Source organism: Anopheles maculipalpis, chromosome 3RL (genome assembly GCF_943734695.1).
Source record: "Anopheles maculipalpis chromosome 3RL, idAnoMacuDA_375_x, whole genome shotgun sequence".
Classification (NCBI taxonomy): domain Eukaryota; kingdom Metazoa; phylum Arthropoda; class Insecta; order Diptera; family Culicidae; genus Anopheles; species Anopheles maculipalpis.
In genome coordinates, this window is record NC_064872.1 from 61,848,915 (window position 1) to 61,871,883 (window position 22,969).

The 22,969-nt window shown below is 42.7% G+C and overlaps 3 protein-coding genes across 3 annotated transcripts in view; 1 reads left to right on the forward strand and 2 right to left on the reverse strand.

The window, feature by feature from the left end:
- Positions 1-22,969, reverse strand: part of LOC126562617 (peroxisomal targeting signal 2 receptor) — a 491,929-nt gene that overhangs the window by 84,984 nt on the left and 383,976 nt on the right. The window lies entirely within an intron of this gene.
- On the forward strand, positions 112-19,669 carry LOC126560859 (mucin-2-like). The gene is made up of 4 exons (XM_050216808.1): positions 112-369; positions 1,356-1,649; positions 17,897-19,068; positions 19,147-19,669. The coding sequence occupies exons 1-4, from the start codon at positions 112-114 to the stop codon at positions 19,667-19,669; spliced, it is 2,247 nt and encodes a 748-aa protein (XP_050072765.1).
- Positions 20,663-21,547, reverse strand: LOC126562813 (uncharacterized). Its single transcript, XM_050219400.1, has 2 exons — positions 21,530-21,547; positions 20,663-21,460 (listed from the first exon to the last, which is right to left on the reverse strand). The coding sequence occupies exons 1-2, from the start codon at positions 21,545-21,547 to the stop codon at positions 20,663-20,665; spliced, it is 816 nt and encodes a 271-aa protein (XP_050075357.1).

Genomic DNA, 22,969 nt, shown 5'->3' on the forward strand with positions numbered 1-22,969 from the left:
GATAACTTCAACATCTAATTTCATTTCAAAACTTTATTACCAAAGAGGTGAACTCTTATTATTCGACCAAATGCTTAGCCCATCGTAGGTGTGCAAGACTCCGTCACGGTGATGGTAATCCGGGTCGTCGCGGTGTCTGTCACGGTTAGGGTGGATGTGGACGTCACTGGCACAGTGACTGTGGTCGAGAAGCTCACAGTGGCGGTTGTGGTTTGCGTTGGAAGCGTTACAGTAGTGATTGCGGTGCTTGATACCGTAGCCGTAGACGTTGGTAAAGTTGCCGTTAGCGGTATGGTGGACGTGATGAGTGACAGAGTTAGCTGGGTATTCGGCGATAGGGAAACGGTCTCGGTTACGCTAACTACTGCAGTAAGTGTCGCGGTTTCGGTACTGCTTATCGTTACTGTCGATGGTTCTAGGGTAGAAGTTGACGGCACACAAACGTTCGAAGCAGTCACGAGGGAATGTTCCGAGTGTATGAAGTGCTCATTTGAAATGTGATGATTATGCAGCAAATGAAGATGCGTTGATCTTACAAGTATGAGAAGCAACAGCACAACGGTATATAGACTTTTCGCATTGCTTGCTCGAATTCGATGCTGCATCTTTGAGACACGATATTCACCTGAACAATGTCAATTCTCGACTAAGCGCACTGAATGTGGTCGGGTTTTGAGGAACAGTTCTTGACCCTCCTCACAAGCTTTTTTTTGGGACATCATGAAAATGAAATGGCTTGATAATTGCATGCAGTTTATTATCTTTCTTTAAAGTACTTCACAGAAATGCTATGTTCAAGAAAAGTCGTGAGTAATTTGACAAAGACAAAGTATTCAAACCTTTTCTGAAATAGAAATTAAATTACATTAGTTTTAAAACGATTAAAAATTAAATTTTCCTTCTTTATACAACATCGCAAAGGAAAATGATACCTGCGGGTGGATACAAAAACCAGGAACCGGATTTTGAGACCCATATAAATGGGTCAAAGAACGTGTAAAGAAAACTTTACTGCAATCAGTATTCTGCATTTATGACCTTGCACAACCGGATTCTTGGTTTGCAACATGCGAGCCAAATTTCAAAGAACACATAATTTAGTCACCTCAAAAACTTCGCCAAATTCACATCTGAGGATCAAAGCTGGACCTTCTTTCGTTCTTAGCATGGCCACCAATAAACTGATCAAGGTATTTAGCTAAAAAAGTTTTCCAACTTCAATCTACAAATGTTTTCCCTCTTTTCATCAGCTGCTTCTCATCGTGACCCTGCTGCCCTTACAAAACACCTACTTCGGTTGCGCTTCCCACCATTTGCACCATCACGCGCACTTTTCCAAATGTCTCTACGCACAGCAACCGGGCACGGTCACCTGCTTGCGAACGGTAACACAACCCACCGTTACGGAAACGGTTCCGGTAACAAACTTTGCCACCATCACTAATACCGCAAGTACGTACACCATCATCACGCCGACCCCGGTACAGCTTACCGAAATGTCTACCATAACGCTTTCGACTACGATCTCCACCATTACACCGAGCACAACCATTACCAGCATCACTACGAATACGGTCACTTCCACACCACCGCTAGTGCCGACTACGATTAGCACCACCGGCATCATACTTGTCTCGTCGACAGTCGTTGTGCGAACAACGGTCACCACCACCTCCACTAGCTCCATTATTTCGACAAGAACTTCCAGAATTCCTGTGTGTAATTAGTAATTCGCAGTGTACAGTGTGTACGTCCAGTGTGAAATGTCACTCGCGCTGTCTAGCGCGGATCGTATAATGAATGAATGCAATAAAATTATTATTATCTGCCAGCGGTGTAGATTGATCCCGCCTCTAACTGCATTCTTTTAAGGGAATGCATGGTTTTGTCGTAAATCACTGGTTAAGTGCAGCTGCTAGTGGTGTCATCTCAGAAGGTTTTGCTTCTACCAGTTTCTTTTTACAGGTTTTAAAATATTAACAAAAAATTTAAAATTTTAGCATCTTTATTCAACATTCATGCAATTCATGTTGTTCAAATGGCTTGTGTAATGTACTGTTTCAAGAGCTCAAGTTCAGAGGTGTATGCATATTGTGGCTTCAAAAACGTTCAGGTTGTTACAGACTTAAAAGACCATTTGACATCGGTCTAATAGTATACTGGCATACTGATACTACGTAGTATGATAGTCAGTCCTCTCTACGGGGGAAAGGTCCGGATTGTTAAATCACAGATGCATAGTGTTAGAGGCACGGCTTCATTAGCTTTAATATAGTTTATTTTCGTGGACCAGTAAAACCGAGTAGAACCAAAAAAAAAGTCCTCTATTAGTACCTGATTTCGCTCGTTCTCGTTCGGATTTATTCGCGATCAGTCGAGCTATCTCCCTTACTGATCCCAGGGCAAGCTCGTCCTGCCCTTTTCCGATTCTTCTTCCTTGTCTTTTCTTCTCCTGTTTTTCCTATACGCCTTCTGACAGCCCTATTGACAAAATCTGCTAACTAAGGCACTTTTAAGGTAATTTGTATTGACAAATCCCTTAGTAGTGATTATTAAGACAATTTTGTCAATAGGGAGGGCGATGGGATCGTTATAAAAATTCCCAAGACGTAGGAAATATATTCGCAAAAATGAGGTAATTTTTAAATAATTCCATAATTTGGTTAAGGATTTACTTAGAATGTTTCGGATCCCATTAGGTCTAAGACAACATCGATCGCATGTTGGCTCTATAATCATCACAAAGATATTTTCATCTCCAGAAAAACAAAAAAAATTTAGTTGTATGCCGTTAACATGAAGGGTTTTCATCTCCCTTCTTTCTACAAAACCACGACAGCTTATGTAAGTTGACGATCGTTGACGAGCCACACCTGTTTTCAGTGTTATCTTTTACCATCTCTCTCTCCACCAGGAACAGGTTTACTGCCAAGTGAGATTGAGAATCCTCATTCTTTTTTTACAATTCGGGACTTTCTGATGTTTCCCTGACCTTTGTCAGGAACACAATATCTTCATGCTCTCTCCGTATCAAAGAGCTTTTTAAAGTACATAGCACCCTTGATTAGAGCCCATCAGTAAACCGAATTTTAAGTTCCTTTTTAGTTCACTAACGTCATCGTATTCAAAACTTCTAAACCGATTGTGTTAAAGTGATGGTATCGCAATCCTTTCTTTAAAAAAATGCATCTTCTCATGTACCCGGCTCTACAAACAATAAAACTTATTCTCCAGCCCATATTCATAACCAGAATGGGGACTGCATGGTTTCCAAACCCTCTTTGATGATAACGTGAAGTGCCCATTGCTTATAAATGTCAACTACGGTACGCTTGGAACTGTTCGGTCGTTAAACGCTCGACGACTCGGAACAACCTTCAAACCGCACGGCGGCTCACGCATCCAATGTGTTCATTAGAATGTGCGCGCTCAGATTGTACGCTCATCGTGCAGAATCTGCTCTTGCAGCAGCATTCGGACGGGTCAAAAGAAACACCCCCAAAAAAGCCATACACACACGCACTCACAAAATCAACTCAAAACGCGTAAAAGCCGCAGCAAACCGTAAACCCATGATGTCAAACAGCATCAGCACCCGAAGCAAATAATCAAACATTTTCGCATAAAATTATCACTTCCCCCGGGTGAGGCTTCATGCTCATGCCTCTTTTACACCTTGCCACCGTGAAGAGATGACCGACTGATGTGTGTGTGTATGTGCGTGCCGGTAAGGTGTGGAACCCGAAAAAAACTGCGCCGGAACGTAACACTATGCTGAAAGAAGTGGAGTACCGCTGGTGATGTCAACATGGAGTGGAGTAAAGCATTTAATGATAAACGATAATGATGGTCGATCGTTTCTGATCCCCGTGGGCCTCGCGCCAACTCCAGCTTCTAATGAGCTAGCTCGATCTAGCCGTTATTCGCTTTGTTTTTATTTTGCACCACCTATGCATGCATACATTCGGGCGTATATTATTTTCTATTAATATGCGACCCCTTCCTGGCAGGATCCAATGTCAACCGTTCGATCGAAAATCATTAATTTTGGTTTTAAAAACAAAAATAAAAGCGTTTGTTTCAAAGCTATCGCGCTGCGAGGAATTTCTATCTTTATCCTCGCCGCAGGGTTTTGAGGAAAAGATACAGCAAATTGCACTTGCTTCATGCAGCAAAGGATTGTGTCATTCTCGTGTCTATAAAAACTTCACAACTCACCGAAAATGTGTACGTGTGAAGCTTGCTTGAAACAAAAAAACACCACTTTTAGCCGTCTTGCAGAAGCCCATTCTTATAACTCCCTATCACTGTATCGCTCATTCTTTATCTCTAATGATGATATATGAGAAACGAGCGCCGTCTCGAACATCCGCACCATGCAAACTTTGACCTTTACGGCGAAGAAAATATGAGTCAATTTTGGTTCCTTATCCATTTTTTGTCTTTGAAGTTAATTACATTGCCAACAAAAATAAAACTCTAAAAACAAACACATTATTAATGATCGATAAGAATGGTGAGTAACGCTTATCGGCATTCAGCGCAAGTCGCCGTGCGATGAATGGGGGAACAAAAAATTGATCTATTCTTTCCATTTCGCTCAGAGTTGAAACAATAAAACGCAAATCTTAATTTAACCATTAGCCGTCAAGTTTTATGTCAGTTTCATCACCACCAAGCGCAGCAAACAACACAATCAATTTGCATACGAGTCGCGCTTACCGTTAGCACGCCAACGATTCTGCACGGTTGATCCAATTCTGGTTCAAAAATAGAACGTCACCAAATCGCGAGCAAGATTGATTCTGGGCCTTTATTTTAAAAGCAGTAGAATTTCCAAAATTTCCAAAAACCACATTCACGGCAAGTTTCATTCCATACGCTCCAAAAGAATCCTTGTATCCAAGCCATTCTCATGGTTGGCCCGTCCCATCCATTCAGCAAGTGGTCGAGGTTGTCGATCGAGTTAAAATTAGTTAAATGTTAAAACTGGATACACGGCGATGGTATACGCGACAGCGACCCGGAGCAGACGTCAGACAAGCAACGGCCGAGGAGCAGGAAACCCACCCGAGTTAGACATTTTGCATAAATTTCCTCGCCCCAAGCGAGGTGATCGTTTTTTTTTTTTTTTTTTTTGTGGGTATATTTTTATTTTCTGCTGCTTCTAATTCCATCCTCTCAGAACTGGATTTGACGGAATTGATCAACTTGACGCAAAAATTTGCTACAAGGACGAGAAGGCAAAGATCATCCTCGTGTTTGGACGCACAGGATGAAGCTCGTAAACACATCGAGCTAAATTCCACGCTCTGCTCTGTGTGTAAAATACGGAAATAAAGAAAACAAAGTTTGCCTATCGCTGTTGGACAATAAAATACAACGATTTTTTTTACACTGCTTTCAGGGAAAGTAAACGCTCGCTAGACTGAAACCAATAAAGTAGAAAGTTTGGAACGATCAACATACTAAAACAACATGTGCTGTTTTCTTTTAGACCCTTCTGGAAGCTTTTTTGCAGATAACAATCAATCGTGCCAAAGAAACCTCTTCAACAAGTTGCCTTTTGTTGCCTGTGCATCCGCATGATGCTTCCCGCCATGCGTTTTGGATGTCGGTTGGACGCAAGAAAATCTTTTTCGCTCCTAGTGAACCACATGCGGATTGCCGAATAAACCGTCTCCTTGATATTCAAACTGGTTTAACCCTGAAGCGTATTAAATTGTTTCTTCCTTTCTATTTGAGCGATAATTCAAGCCGGGCAGGGACTTTATGATTACCACAAACTCTCCACCCATCACTATCACGCTGAAGATCAAGATCATTCACATTGGCTTTGGCCTAAGTTTTGAGAATTAGGCGTACACCGTGATGACTCACGCTACACCGCTTGGTTGACAAAATCGAGCCGAACCATGACCGAACCATGTGGGAAAAAGGTGACGATGTGATCTACATGTTGACACATTTTCATTCTCACATGGGGATTTTTTATCGCGATTTTGCATTAGATAAGAAGCCTTGAGTTCGTACGGGAGCATCAGCCTCTCGGGAACATTCAGAATACAGGCTGAATTCATTCAGCTTGCTGTGATTCAGCTTGATATTCTTGTCTGTAGTCGAATGAAGTCGTAATACTCAAAGTTTCTATATAGCTAACCAACCAGTCATCCTTCTGCAGTACTGCAATCGGTTACGAAAAGTGCAGACAGTATGTGTATGAATTTCTTTAAATTACCCACCGGCGCGAGAGTAAATCGAGGGGAGAGGGAGATTTGTACACTGGCACTTGTGATGAGCACCTGAGCATCAGGTAAACCGTGGGTAGCATTAAATAAGAGAGATGTTTACAAAAGGGGCAAAGGGTACAACGACTGTATGGTCAGCCATATTAATGATGCTGCGAGAAAGAGAAGAAACGCTTCTTCTTTTTGTATCGTGGTCAAGATCGCCAAGGGAGAACAACCCTACGGCGAGAAGTTACTATACATATGGGAGCTAGGGGCTCGAAAGAGGCGTTAAACAGATCTTTTGGTACATTACATTTAGATGTTTTATCCATGATTTACTTCTTTACTTCTTTAGCAGTAGTTTGTAAGTAGTTTGTTATTGATGCTCAACTTATTTAAACTATAGTCAAAATTTAGAAAATAAAAATCACAACCATCTCGGTTTGTTTAAACTTGTTCAAACAGTCCTGTAAAATAAATTATTTTCTATATTAGTGTCACCATCTCATTTTTTTCTGTATTATATCTTAGTTGCGTAATTCGACTAGTTTAATTGTATTTACTTTTCTTTTATTATTCTGTTTCATTAATCTACAGTTATTTGATTTTAAGCATCATTTGATTGATTTATTTTCTGCAGTTTAAATAAGTACACTTTTCTTATCTCATAAGAACAGTCCTATATTAAACTTTAAAAAAATGGTCAAGCAAGGCTCCTGCTTCTGTAAGTGAATTATGTAAAGAACGACCAATAAAATTCTTTGCAAAGTACATAACAAATTTGAAACTTTTTAAAAATAACCCTCAAATAAAATAAACTATAGACAATACAGCGTAAGCCGCCATACTAAAAATAAAAATAAAAATAATAAAATAAAATAATAATAAATAATATGACATAAATAAAATCCTTGCATTACATTTCTTCATTAAAACATTTCTCAAAAAAAGCCTCCAAAGCGCTCCAGTCTCCCCGCTAGTGTGCGTCCACTATCAACTGGCAGTATCTAGCCATCGACGAGCAGAGCTTGTTTCGATTCATCGGCTCACCGGTACCTGAGCCGCACCTATATAAGCATCCTGCGACGGGTGAAAAAATTTCAGTTTACCACTTAATTTTCGGTCGGCAACAGCCGGCATATCTGTTCTGTCCGGTGACCGGTCTTCCCTGTTCCGTGAGGTACGTGGCACACCAAACCGTGAAGAGTGAATGCTTTTCCCGCATGCATGTGTTAGTGTTGTTTGTCTGTGGCTGGAGTAGAGTGGATATTTAATGGATTTTAGAACAAAGTGATCACGCAAAAGACGTTGGTGAATATTTGCAGGGCAACGAAAGGATACCGTACTTAAGTCGAGTAACGAATCTCTACAATCTACAGTGACTACCGGACAGTTGCGTGAAAAATGGTGAGTGAAGAATCGATACGCCTATTAGTAGTGAAAAATCGAGTGCATCCTAAAGCCATTCGTACCGATAACCATCGGCGAGAAGGTCGATAGGTTGTGAAGCTGGTTTTTTTACATTCAACGAGCGGGAAGTGCTTCTACGTCAGTGGAACTAATATGCGATGCATCAAAGTGCAAGTAACTGTGCGCAACCGGTCGCGATAGGCCGTGAAATGCACGTGAAAGGCGTCATCCTACGAGGCGGTGGCAATTAGTATTACCTTGACCACCTAGGACATAACATGGTGAAGCGGACTAACTAAGGTGATCGGATTCTGTGTCACGGAGAGCTCGAACTTCAGGCTCGTCGGTGATCTTGAGTGAACTTGAATACATTCACATCAATTTCATCCCAATGTCAATAACAGTTGTGTGATATTTTATTAGAAAATTTAAAAAAATATCATTCAAAACACGTGTTTCAAATATCTTAACTTTCAGATGGCAGATACTGACATTCGCCAATCTATGACGTGTGCTGCAAATAACAATTGACAGGTTTTCGGACTATCAGTCAAGCTCCACTTGTGCAGATGCTAATTCTGCTAATTTAATGCTTTCGTAGCCTTTCCTTTGGAGGCCGTTTACGTTCACATTAGCAAGTCTCTAATCTGAAACCATCGACTACGGGGCGTAAACGATTGTTCCTTCCACACATACACACAGGCGCTTAGCATTTAAATCACTCTGTGCCTTATCATAGACTGCGATGATGAATAAATAAGCGGATTTTCATATTTTGTGTGCATTTTTAATAAGAAGCTAGGAAGCATAAGCTGGTTGATGGTATTGAAATGGTTTTAACTACATTCCGACAAAACGTCAATGTTGCGCCACATGGTACTGTCCACGGTGTGAGTGTACAATTGAGGCATATAAAAAGATTTTAGTATTTAGCTTTACAACGCACGTCACAAAACTAGATACTCAATTTTTTCTTAGCTGCCCAATAAACTAATCCCATAAATCATAAACAAATCATGCAAATAAGTCAATTTCGCCATTGCGTGAAAGATCAGTTGTTGTTGCTTTACAAATTCACGGACAAAATTGTACCTCACTGTGGACGGCCATATAAAAAAAACACACACACACACACAAATCCCTCGAAGATCGTTTCCCCGTGTGGTCCCCAAAACCCAACCTTTGCATTGTGATGACCGGTGACCAGGCCTTAAGCCTGTCTTTCTCACATTACCATACACGAGACCGCACGAGACGAAACAGATGTGTAAGGGTGGTCTGGGTACCTGTAGCGCATCTTGCGCTGCGTAAATTGGCTCCATTGCTAAATCACGCTCAGCCCTCAGGTGGTGCACCTCCACGACTCCATAGGGACAATGGGGTGCTCCAAAGCTGTCCAAAATCTTCAGTGTCCAAGTCTGCGTCATACATATTAATTCACTCTGACAGCAACAACAGCAACCCCACAAAGAATCGGTTGAAATGTATCTCTCGCCATAACTTGGTCATCTCGAATCGTCGTACAGTCTGTCAGGGTCAGGCTGTTCGGTCAGGGAGAGTTCAGCTGTAGTCAAATAAAATAAACTATAACTTGATTTTTAACAAATCATACTTATTAACGATACAGCACTTACCCTACAAGGGTACGAGTGTGCGTTGGACACAAGTCATAAAGTGGGTATTCCGCAGTAAAACGTTCCCAGACGTATAAATTCCTGCCCAACTTCAAGCAGTTTATTTTCTTGCTCTTATCGTGCTCCTGACATCCTTGCAGCACAGAAAGCCAAGCCCAAAAAATAGCTCTTCTTGTCGATAAAAAGCGATCACCACATCCAATCCAACTGCAGCATGAACAGACATACACTTGCGTTTCGGATGCAGCCTGAGCATCATTAAAATGGGAAGATCATACTCACCAGTGTAACTGGTTGAGCTCGCACAAAAAAGCCAGTTTCCAAGTTCGACGAGTTTGTTTCGTTTTGCACTTATTTACCTTTTAGCCATCGGCAACCTCCAGTGAACCTGGCTGGGAAACTTGTAAAACATATCCACACGCGTAGGGTCACGTACAATTGGACTTTCGCTAAAGCAACGACCAAAACCTGACCCAAAACACGCACACGATCCAACGCACACACACACACACCGACCGCTCAGAACTGACTGACTGACGGATGGAAGCTGCGGAAGAGATAAATTGCTTCCCATTCATCAACCGGCACTAACGGGGCGTGCTGTTGCATGAGAAATTTGCACAAATTTACCGACAACGCTTTCGAGCACGGTTGACAATGTTTTATCATTTTCCAAAAATCTGACACACACACACATTGATGATCATTATTAATCATGGCCAGTCTTTTCCTTGTAAGCTTTTTCCTTGCTTTAGACGTTAGTCACGATGCTTTGAAATGTTTAAAATTTGAAGAGGCGTAAAACACGCTCCTAAAATCAGTTTTAACATGAGAAAAGAAAGCTTTTTTTTATGCTACCAAAAATCTCTCACTTTCATCTAGTGAGTAGCTGTTCTAGCGGGTTACCTATTTTGCGTGCATGACGCATGCTTTTGCATAAAACAAAAGCCGCCCCCGGGGAATGGCTTTGCTGTATCAGCTTACATCTCATTTTCCTATCAAGGTTCCTACATGATGAATGCACATTTTTCTACAATTTATCACAAACAAGCGGAAATCATGTTGTGCGTTTTGTACTAACGCAGCGTGCAATCATGCATCCCCTCGGTTCCCTACAGCTCACTACGAACGCGATTTGCATTTTTCCACCAAAATTAATGAGCAAAACAAATCATCCTCTTGAGAGGCTGCAATGAGTGGGTGCATGAGTCTTCGATTATTTTTTTTATATGTGTGTTTTGTATAGCAAATCATGTGGTTTTTAGCGCTATGAAATGCCAAATTTGTTGTACGTCTGGCCGGACGAATACTACGCCCCGCTTGGTGTGTAGTAAACTACGCTCGAATTGATTTATTGATGACGGGTGGGGACGCCCGTGCTAAGAGTTATGAGGCGGATGTTTTCGGCGGTTTTAATTGAGATGCTAATTAGTGGTATGAGATGAAGATGGAGGAAAAGAAACGATGAAACTGCATATGATTAGTTTAAGCTGCTGATGCGCGACGTCGATTGTAGTTCACACGAGCCGCACGTATGAAAGATGTGAAATGAGGATCAACGAAACTGTGCTTAAGTGTTGGAAAATATTCTTTAAATTAATAATTTTTCCCCTTTAGCACTACCATTTCGCGAACCATTTCTTTATCTTCCAATTAAATTAATTCCATAACATGAGAAAAGTCATTAACAATACGGCACCGGACCGTCATAATTAATTATAAATAAATAAAAATGAGAAAAGTCATTAATTTACTGACTAGTTGGGACTGGGTGATGTCTTTCGTGAAATAAGTCGATCGAAAAGGTCGAAAAGGGTTGTATGACATCAGGGCAATCAATTACAATTGATATTTTAACTACAGACATTAAAAATAATGAACAGTTACTCAAATTTCAGCTTAAATCCAAAATCTGAATATTCTCTCAATCTTTGAGCAATCAATCAGCGATACTTTTCATCCTCGTCCTAGAAGATCCTGATACTATTTAGGATCAGGATCTCCTGATGCGACTACTATTTTAAGAGCCTTCCAAGCTTTTCATCTACTAAGGATTTTAATATACTTCAAGTAAAACAGTCTAACAGTTATGTGGTGTGGCAGTATGTTGAATTCCTATACACCTACTGAGATACTAAAATCTTTTAGAAATATCTAAAAAAATCTATGACGTTTTTCAAATCGTTACAAATGTAACGCCGTTACTGTCCTGAATTATATTGCTAGTATTGCTAGAATGTTTCAACATAATTGAAAGTGCCTAATTAATAGATGAAGTTCCTCATGTAACTCCTTGTTCTCATTGATCTCTTCGATCGTCCATAATCATCAGTGTCTAGATATTGATTAATTCAATGCAAATTATTAATTTCGGGATCATTGTCAAAATATCAACCTATGTTGACTTTTTTCTTACCATACTAAATTAGAAATATGGAAATAACAGGAATCAGAGTCGCACTATCAAGAGGACAAAGCGGCTTACGAGACAAAATATGCATCAGCAGATATACATGTTTGTTGGCCAATTGAACTTCGAGCGTAATTAATTATATTTTATTTCTAATGACCCCAAAATACCTTTCAAATGTCACTCAACCATTTATTTATTTAAATACTTCCTTCATAATCCCTCGGACATTTTAATAAGCTTCATGCAATCAAACATCTCAATAGTGCAATAAAATTGTAAAGCTTGTCCGTAAAAATACTAAGAACAAATTTCGAACTACCCATCCAAATCCAAACTACTGCATGCAGCCAATGTTTCATTTATTTTTCAACTGTTGCATCTTCTCGCGAACAAACATCCTTGCGCATTGGCAACGATCATAAAATCGTGTGTGTGCTCCTTCTGACAACATTTTTGCCAATCCGATCGCAAGCGAAGCACACCCGAGTATTATTAGCTAAATACTACCCATCGGGCTTACCGTCCAGCTCGCCCCATAGATGATCGATCGCAGCGGGAACAGGTTTTCCGGCCGGTGGTTTCGTGGGCAGGTGAGACTTCTTCAAGGTCGTCTGCCCATCCACAGCATATTACGCGTGCGTACCGGGGCTGTGGTCACTTCCTCACGCATCTGCCGATGAACCTGACGATGAGCATGGATTCCGCCCAGTGCCGCACGTTATTTATTCAACCGATTCGAACCCAACTCTCAATGTCAACCTGTCATCTCTATGGGGATAAAGTATTGATTGTCGTTTTGGTGGGGCCACGCTTTTTTTTCCCTCCATTATGCTAACACAAGAAGATTCCGTAGCATTTCGATGTGTGTATGATTTGTGAAGTATTTCGATCTGCTCAATTCTTGGAGACTCGAGTGGGTGAATAAGGCTCGAACCTTTATCGCAATTCTAATGACTCTGCCGATAGGTGTGATAGGAAACGAAACAGAACGATCGAGCTCCTCAGGGAGGGGTGATGATGATTTATCATCATTAAAATTGTAATGACCGAGAAGATGTCCCAAACAATATGATCGAGTTTTAAAAATTCATTTTTCACCACTTGCTTCGCTCGAAGATGATTGAGCCGGTTTCCTTTTCAGTTCCTGTAATCCGGCTAGCTATTCATGGAATATTTTCATAACAAATTTCTCAGCAACAGTCTCAGAAGCCGCCATACATTATTTAAATACTATAACTTGCTGGTCCAGTTTGAGGATGCTTAAAATGCTTTTTTCAGATGTTTTTCAGTTTGTTTGTTGATTGCCGAAAAGGTTTTTTTTGGGGGGAACAGAAACAAACCACCATATACTACACGCAGCCTAAAACCAAACATGTTTTACAATGGCAACCAGCTGTCTAAGCATCTTCATTCCGTAGCCCTGCACGTCAGAAATAGTTGGTGTTAATGAAAAAAGCTACTCACAAAACGGCAAATAGCTCATCCAGAAATAGCTACAACCTGGTGCTTTGTAACTTCCATTGATCATTAAGCGATTGTTTCGAAGCGTTCGGACGGCTGTGGCAAACAAAAACCCCTGTACCAACAACGACAGGAAGCGATCAACCGAAGGACACGCCGAACACACATGTTTGTGCTTATCACGCTGCACGGGCATCACTTTGGCTTCTTGCCACTTTCGGGTTAAAGTTCAGTTAAACACGCTGTTTCAGCGGCATCATTATGGCGCAACATTGAAGCTTTTTTGTACATACGCCGAAAATGTAAACCCCTTTGCTGGCCTCCTGTGCGGAACATTTTACCGTTTCTAGCTTCGCCTGTCATGTTCCATATGGAGATGCTATCTGCAAATCATACTGGCGATCGGCAAAATTACCATGTACCATTTATTGCATTTCTGGCACCCATAATAAGGCTCGATCGATCGATTCGATTACATGTGCATAGGATCGTCATGCATCCCGAGACTGCACAGGTTTTACTGCAAAGGTGATTAATGTGTAATAATTATTTAAAACGTCTCAGACGGGACAATCATTTTGCAGCCCGCGTACACTTGTACGTACGTCAAGCATCTGTTCCATCGAGCAATAACCAGTTTTCGTTTATTTGTAATTAATTTCTGTCCACTTTATATTTTTCCCGGCCAGCTTCCCATCTTGACAAAATACCCAAAGGAATGTGCTGATTACACAATATTAATCTTCTTTACCAAAACCATACATGCAGGAAGATTTGCAAACAGATTTAGCTCAAATGTCAACACAAGCGCTGGAACCTTCCTTGCGTCCTATGATCTCATCGATTCGATTCGGTTGTGGAGCACCCGATCCGAAACATTTACCATTAACATAAATCTACTATAACTGACCGAAAGCACTTCTAGTGTGTGGCACAGTGTGTTCCTTCTATACAAACAACTCCCCATCTCCAATACTAAACATTAGACTGCAACGGGACGAAAGCGACGAACCCTTTTTCGGCGATCTCACGGTCACCGAAATGGGTGGAGCATGTGCTATCACACGTCCGAACTTTCCCACTTGCAGTAGAATGCTTTCAATCAAGTTCAATGCTAAATGCCATCGATGCATTCATCGCGTCCCCATGTCTACCATTTTTATTTGCGTGTTTTGTGGTGTCCTCTAAATAAACCATTCCATGGAGACATTTTTTTTCGCTCCTTCCTTCTACTCAAAACATTTTTTTTATTTCATCGGACGTTTTAACGTTAGGACGTTGTTTACGTATCTTTTCGAAAGATTTGTTTCGTTTGCCTGTTTTGCACCGTACCATCCCGAATGGGGCTATTTTTGTGATAATAAAATGCAAATTTCAGCATGAACGCCCGCGAATCGGACACCGCGGGTCTACATTTAGAAACACGAGTGGATGAAAATAAGCATCCGTAGAAATAGCTCCACCACACCAAGGAATAAGAGTGATAATGAGACAGCAAGAAGCAACGCAGATGAGTGAAGAGGCCAGCGCTTGCTGGACGAAAGCGATAAACATGTGGCGGTTGCTGACGGCAGTCCCAACGGAAGAAAACCGGTTGACACTTGGCTCACAGGGCTGGCTGGTGTGGTTCTTCGGGGTTTCTTAGCACAAATTTTTAATTTGTCCACGATCAAAGCAAAACCTGCGAAGCACAGCTCGGCCTGTCGTCCCCAGGTGGGTCATCTTTTGAACACAAGGATACACCTTGACTTTCGAAGTACGCGTCTAACGTGAGTTTTTCGAGCTTTGAAGCTTGAAAATAAGTTCATTGGACCCTGGGACACCTTGGGAGGGCTGGTTTTTGTTGCATGTTTGGATCCTCGTTCCCGGATGCTGCGATGACAGGGAGTGGGATATATTGATTTGGTTGTCCATTTCCTGATACAGCGGTCGGCATTAGTGCATATAATGTCCTTCCAAGAAATCCTTTCGAAAAGAAGTACTCAGCAGGATGAGATAATTGGTTTGAATTCGGTTGAGAGCAGATCTTGAAGGTTCTTAAAGCCAAATTTTGATTTTTATTAATCTGCTAGTTAATATTTCAAGGTCCTTTGAATGTACGAAGTACAATATACGGAAATTCTATATTTCAAGAGTTGATTGGCATAATAATGTATAAAATGTATAGATTTTCATCGGCATTCAAATAATGATCATGAATTCGACTGATTTACCCGTGGCCTTCTTCTTCTTGGTTTAACGAACTACTGGTCGCTCCGGCCATCTATTGGCTTACTAGACTTGGTGACTTTGGGCAGCCCGCTGGTATAGGCGACTACGGCGGCGGACTCCAAACGACAGGCACGAGTTTAAAACCCATCCGGGCCGTCCCCACCCGTAGTGAGTTCTTTCCTGACTTTCCTGATGTGGTATCGGCAAGTCTAGGAAGCAATTTGATGGCCAGCGTGACCTAAAAGGTCGATAAGTCAAGAAGAAGAATACTTGATTAGTGAAGACCGGTGACGCTGTCGTATCACCACCCGTACCGCTCGAGTTAAGCTCACATTCTCTATTCTGAAGATCTGTAATAGTGGAAAGATTTCGACATCGCAACAGTCTTGTTTAACAGTATAATGCTACAAAAACTGAAACACAGATAGTCTAACGCTTAGTCGTACCTTTATAATTGTCAAATTTTTGGTTTTGATAGAGTATGATAGAGACATAGGACAGGGATGCACCACTCTACCAAATTTACTGTCCTAGCCTAGAGAGAAGCCGTATCACGACGTGTTTGTGGAAAATATTTTTTCGACTTCGTTTGATGGACCTTACCATGTCAATTAACAGCCTATATGAAGGAACAACTGACAACAAAACATTGCAAGGATCAACAAACTGCCAAAACAATAATCAAGTTTCATCAAATGATCGATATCTCTAGAATGCAGGATTTGATTGAATTAACTCAGAAGAAGCATAATCGAAAGTTATTCTATTTTTTGAAATGTCGTGTATAGCAGCTTTATTGAGAATTCTTTATTAATCATTATTCCTTCGACAGATCCTTTTGACATTTCAATCTTCTTTTGTGCTACAACTGTAATTATTTTATTACCCTCTTCATTGCTAATCCTACCTAACCCGCATGGGATCGTAATGTGCAATATACCAGCGCTTCGCTATACGCAAAATGTAATTACGTCTCTCAAAGTCATACAACACAACGCTTCGTCGTTAGGTTTGCTATCCACTGTCCGCTACCTTCGTGATCTTCGCCTCGTTCATCTTCCTTTAACCGTCGGTAATGAAAAGGATGTCGGCAAGGTTGCGTCGGTGCTTAATCAAATCGCATCGATCGCACCCGATCAGCAGGCGCTACATTCTACGCCCAAGGAAAACGTACCCACCATCCAAAACCGGATAAGTCACTCTCGGGGCAACCCCGTGGCCAAGAGGCTCCCTGGTGTCATGCTTGTTCTAGCCTGTAAATTTAGCAACACACACGAGCAGCGAAAAGCCAGCGGGCCGTGAAAGCGATTCTGCAACGCAACGCAAGATTCGCTAACCGACGCGTCCCTTATTTTACATTCATTGCCCATTTGTCTATTTGAAGTTTTGTTGCTGGTGATGAGCTGGTTAATCAAGGTGCCATTTGCATGCGTAGATCCGCCACACTTGCTGGACACTTGGCTCACGGTAGGAAACTTTAACACGATGTCATTGATGGTGTAAATAAGATGTATACAGAGGGTAACAGCGTTGCAATTGCATTATTCACTTCCATACCTATCTCACTCGCACGATCGCAACACGATCACCTACCAGTGAGTATGACCACACAATGTAAATGAGTTGTAGCTAAGATCTGCGAAGAACGAAATGAGACTAAACAAATGGTAGTAAAGCAGGAGCGACGCTGGATGAGAGTAAGAAGCTGCCTAGGAACGGCAAATGATGATCAAGTTGTTTGAATAAACTCGTCAGAGGATTTACCAAACAAACCAAACTACCAATTCATGACGCAACGATCTCGTGTGCCCATGCAGCGATCTTATTTGCAGAGAATGTACGATGACATTTCCTGCGCATTGTACAGCCCACGTAGTGATGAATGAATGAATTTTGTCCATCAACAGCTAAACAAAGCCTTTGCCGATTATCAGACCTCCAAATCTAACTGTGCATTTATTTGGCAATGATAATCATGTACCGTTTCGGGGGAGGGTTCCCATTCAATCAATTCTCACGCATCCTCGCATGGCTCTAATTGATGGATCAATTGACCGTTTCCTTCGACTGGCCGTCGCCCGGTAGCAAGCAAACAGACTTAACCTTTGTGCGGCCACATGCATTTCATTAGCGCGATTTATGTATGTCGCCGTTCGGCTGTACGTTTGGATGATCCCTCCACGATTACAAGCTGATTGAGGTCGTTTTGCAGGCATGGAGGGAGGAGAACTTTGATAAATATTATGCACCGAAACGTCTGCGTATTACCTTCACCGAGTGATATTTATGAATTATGGGCCAATATTTGCATGCACATTTTGGATACTTTGAAGCAATTTACCACAGCGTGGGAAGTAGTGCTGGAGAATCAATTTGCTGTCGACTTATGTTCATTAATATTCAGATTATTTTTTTTTTAAATCATGTTGTAACTGTTAAGATCCAAGTTTTTTTTTTTTTTTTTTTTGGATGGGAAAACATTGCACCGCTTAGCTAATTACTATTACAACTAACTTCTATTTTTTCTCTCATTTTAGATGCGTCAACTGTTACCCATTCTCTGTCTGGTGGCTTTATGTCACGCAGAAATTCCAGTCTTCGAAATTGGCTCGTTCCCTGCCGACACCGATACAAAGGCTGCGCCGAGTCAAAAGCAGGACCAATTTGGAGGATATGTCGTAGAGAAGCCCACGGAACAGCTCCCGGAACCGTCCAACCAATGTCAAGGTGGTCCGGACGAGTGTGGTTACAACTACGAACCGCCCAAGTGTCCATGGGAAGATGGCCAAGCGCAAACAACCACCGAAACGACGACCGAGTTCCGTACGGAAACGCGCGTACAGACAGAGACGGCCACAGTAACTGAAACCATTCCGACAACTATCACGACTACACTGACCAGTGCCACTCCGTTCTGTGGAGCTACCAATACTTATCTGCCACCGGATACGACGACTACTTTACCACCGGAAACTAATACGGTCACCGTAACGCAGCCACCTGTGACAACAACTAAAACATTGCCACCGACAACGACCACGATTACCTCACGGGGAACTCCGTTTACGACGGAGCGTACGATCACGCCGACAACCACGATCGTTATCAGCAAAACGCCTTTCGTGACCGCTACACGTACGGTAACGCCTACCTCGACAAACATTATCACTGCCAGCAGTGTTTCGATTACGCGCACGATCACACCGACATCGACGTTCATCTCGTACATGCCGTCTACGACGATCACCCGTACGGTAACGCCTACGTCGACTAATGTGTACTACGCCGACTCGGTCACCGTCAACCGTACAGTGACACCGACGTCTACTAACGTCTTCTATCTACCCTCGACAACGGTCAACCGCACCGTAACGCCTACCTCCACGAATGTGTTCTACGCCAACTCGGTCACCGTTAACCGCACCGTAACGCCTACCAGTACCAATGTGTTCTATCTGCCATCGACTACGGTCAATCGTACTGTAACACCTACCTCAACCAATGTGTTCTACGTTGCCTCGGTAACGGTAAACCGTACCGTAACGCCTACCTCTACTAGACTCTTCTATCTCGACTCGGTCACTGTGGATAGGACCGTCGTTCCGACGTCGACCGTTGTCATTACCCTGGACACGACACGTACCCAGACGCGCACGGTAACACCGACGTACGTTGTGCAGCAAACGGCCGATACGGCTACCGTTACTAGGTAAGTAACGCTTGGTTGTTACAGTATACTAAAGGTATAATCATTAATAAACGATGTGTTTTTTTCTTCTGTCTTCAGAACTCTTACTCCATCGTTCGTCGTTACGGAAAGCGTGCCAACGGTAACGCTTACACGCACATTCACTCCATCCAGTGTTTTAACGACGACGGCCGCTACAACGAACGTAATCACACGCACCGTTACACCGCAAGCAACAAGCACCACCACTGTTACGGCCCCTGTTCGTACCATCACTCAGACAGCGTCCACTACCGTCACCGTTACGCCTAAGCTTTCGGTAACACCTACCATCTACTCAACCGTTACATTGCCACCCGTCATCAAGACCGTTTGTGAACCGGCCCGAACCTATCTGCCCGATCCGGGTGTAACGACCATCACCCGCACACAGACGGAAACCAAAACGGAAGTATCGACAACCACCGTAATCGCCTGCACGCCTACCAACGCATACCTGCCGGTAAAGGAAACCGTAGCCGCCAATCAGCTATCACCTGCCTTTGCCCGCGTACCGAATCTACACCGTGAAGTACTGCCGCCCCAGGACGATGAACGTCAAAATAAGATCTGGAACGCTTAATACTCATTAGTGCAGGGTAGAGCGAAACCTTTTACCTTGTATCTTTGATTAATAGAAGCAGGAATAGGAGAAGCAGATGAAAGAAGAACAAATACTCAATACCTTCGTTGCTAAGTGTGGATTAGTACGGGTGCGGGCTTGACACACTGTACCCATCCGCTTATCCAGTGATTAGATTGTAGTAAGAATCCGTCGCTAGGACACGTAAAACAATGTACATAAATTCCCCGTACCCGGAGAGGAACGAAACACGATCGTTGGAGTTGTTGCATCCCTTATTTCTACTCCCCTTGCCTCATCGTTGTTTCCCGTACGTCCTTCGAACGGAAGTAACGCCTAGCTGTGACACCAGGACCACTGTACACTGACTGCGCGCTTGTACCAGCCTCCCATTTTCAGCGAACAGCCAAAACCAATAGCAGCAACCTGGTTGTGATTTTCACTTTAGTTATTGTGTGTAGAAGTGTAAGTGTATGTATGTGTGTGCGTGTGGTGTTCATTATGATTTCACAAAATAAAGTCTTTGATGTTTCAAAGGTAAATTAAGTGCAAGTTTTTCTTATACTTTATATAAGACTTTTTACATTTTATAAGACTTTCAGTTTCAAAAACTAAATACGCCTCTCTCTGGATGCGATTATGCGAAGACCAGCGCCATTGGCCGATGGCAATCGGTGTGTTGCTGACGGTAACAATAATATTGTTATATAGGATAACAATAATGTATAATATTGTTACATTATGTTTTCAGAGAGATAAAATGGTACAGCAAAGCATTAAGCTATTCAATACACAGATAAATGAACCAAGATATTTTGTTAATACAGTTTTAGGCTTTCCATAAAGCCCACTATGAGTATTTTATTTCAAAACAAATTAAACCATTTATCATTTTATCTAATCAAAAAATAGCTAAAAGACACATAAGCTAACATCACGTCTGTTCCAAGCATAAACGCCTACCAGTATGCAATTGGAAACCTTTCACCGATTTCACGCCGACTTTGGTGAAACCGTTGTGGTGGTCGATTTTTTCGTCGTTTCCTCCGCCAGCTTGCGTTTGTAGCGATAGCCGTCGTGATCGTCGTACGTCGGTGGCACTGCGTGAACGTTCGGCAGCGAGTGAACACCTCCAAATGCATCCGCACCAATGCTCGGCTCACCGAGCAAACGATGTCCTTGGAAGTTTTCGTCAAGCGCAGGAAGGAACGGTTGATGTGTTACGGGATGCTCCAGCACCGGGGGCAGAGATACCTGCGGCGGTGGGATGTAGGGTGGCGGCGGCGGTAGTGGTGGTTGCTGTACCTGAAGACCGTTGTTAATAATTACCGGATTCGGCAGGGGCAAAGGCACTGGCAGTGGAGCCGGTTCCGGTGGGAGATAAGTGTTGACAGCGGCACCACCACTAAAGTCTCCCTGTGAGAACACTGTCGAGACCACGGTTTCGGTAACGTACTGGATGACTGGGCTCGGTTGCAACACCAGGGTGCTTGTTTCCGTCACATATTCTAGCTGTGGAACGAACACTGTCGATACGGCATACTCGGTGGAGGTGATAAGCACCGGATTGACCACGGTGGAGGTCAAATAGTCCGTCAGGTACACCGTGTTGACGTCCGTAAAGAAGTGGTTCAACGTTTCGGTCGCATAATCCGTGACCGTTTCGGTGAAGACTTGTGGCACGCATTGTGGCGTGGGCCGTGGATAAAAGTATCCTTCCTGTGGTTCACACTTTGCACCGCCGATCAGTAACACCAGCAGGTGTATTAGCATCGAAAACGATAGCTTCCTCTGCAAGAACAAAAGCATCCTTTGTAGAACTGTATCCGGGGCGCCAGAAGAGTATCAAGAACCACTTACCATCTTTGGCAGCAGCATCTTTCCGACGGCTGACTGATTACGTATTCAATTTCGTTTTCCAACGGATTACGGCACAATTAGCGGACAAATTAACACCTGCTCCAGGCGGCTGCGAATGGGCGCGTCAACTGCGGAACCGGACCTTGGCACTCGAGTTTCACACACTTAATCCGCAGACAAATGCGTGTCTAGCTGTACGGCACTGAACGGCACACGGAACGGAACCGTTTAGATACTGGGTGGGAACCGAACTGTACTGATAAGCCGCCCGAACGGATGTGACATCCAGCCCTGATTTACCGTTAGACTTTATATACTTCGACCCACCGGTTAGGACATACGGCCACTACCCTACCAACCAGAAGGAGACACGCTTGAACAAACCTGGTTTTCGAAGGTGAAAATTGTCTCCACAAACAGCTTGCACAGAGCATGCTGCAATGGGGCGGACACAATTTGGGACAATTTTGTTGCAATTGAGCGAAAAGCGATGTCCCAACTTGCGTGATGCGTAACAAGCCAGTTGACCTACAGAGAAAGGGTTTTGAGGATAAACCAGCCATGCAACAGCGCATTTTCACACAATCCGGCGGAACATTACCTAAATTGAACGAATCCGGGGAACGAAGTGCCTGGATCATCCGTTTAGAGAAAACAATAATGTCTGTAAAACTATGGATGAAGAACGTGTCAAAGACGCTAGTGTAAGCAGTGCAAGATCTTCAGAGGTTATATTGCCACATAGGAAAAAGCATTAATAAGGTCAGTCAATACAGATGATCGTACATCATTTGTCTTTAGACATCTTGACGATATCTGCATAATTTCAGAATAATTACGAGCTGATAAGCGGTCCTGTAAAAGACGTATTCAATTCTTTAATCTGCCATGATGGTTTTGACCATACAGCGACATAAATCACAAAAATCGTTGCTCAAACACACGAAATGAGCCACATGGTAAGGCTTAGGAGTGTTGGCAACCAAACGATGGTCAGAAAGTTTATTGAAAGTTTTTTTAGAAACACAGTATACACGAAAGGACAATAGAGAAGCTGTGTTAACTGTGCCCCTGAATTTCTGTGATGCGATGGAATACCGAAAGACAATCGTTAAGCTTCATTGGGTTAGTTTTTAAATAGTTTAACTAGGAAGATATGTATTGGGTACGTCCATGCATTTTTTTAAAACACTCAAAGCAGCGAAAGTTGATGTAAATGCTCCATTTAATAATTAAATCCATTTAATTAGGCGGCCAAAAGAATATGCAGAGTTGTTCGCACCAGTTACTGGCGGTGTTTGGAGGTACTTGAAATGGACACCCCTGGGGGATTGCAAACTGAACTGAGGGGTGGATGCGTATGATTTTTAATCACAGGAGGTTTCCTAGCCGACGAGGCTCCCTGCTTGGCGAAGCTCCTCTTTTCAGTGAATCCCCCCC

What these genes read in the sequence shown, in the direction of transcription:
- LOC126560859 (XM_050216808.1), top strand. Translation starts at nt 112, where the DNA reads ATGGTAATCCGGGTCGTCGCGGTGTCTGTCACGGTTAGGGTGGATGTG. An exon ending in CGGTTACGCTAACTACTGCA is followed by an intron (nt 370 to 1,355) that starts GTAAGTGTCGCG and finishes CTCTACGCACAG; the next exon opens with CAACCGGGCACGGTCACCTG. An exon ending in GATACGGCTACCGTTACTAG is followed by an intron (nt 19,069 to 19,146) that starts GTAAGTAACGCT and finishes TTCTGTCTTCAG; the next exon opens with AACTCTTACTCCATCGTTCG.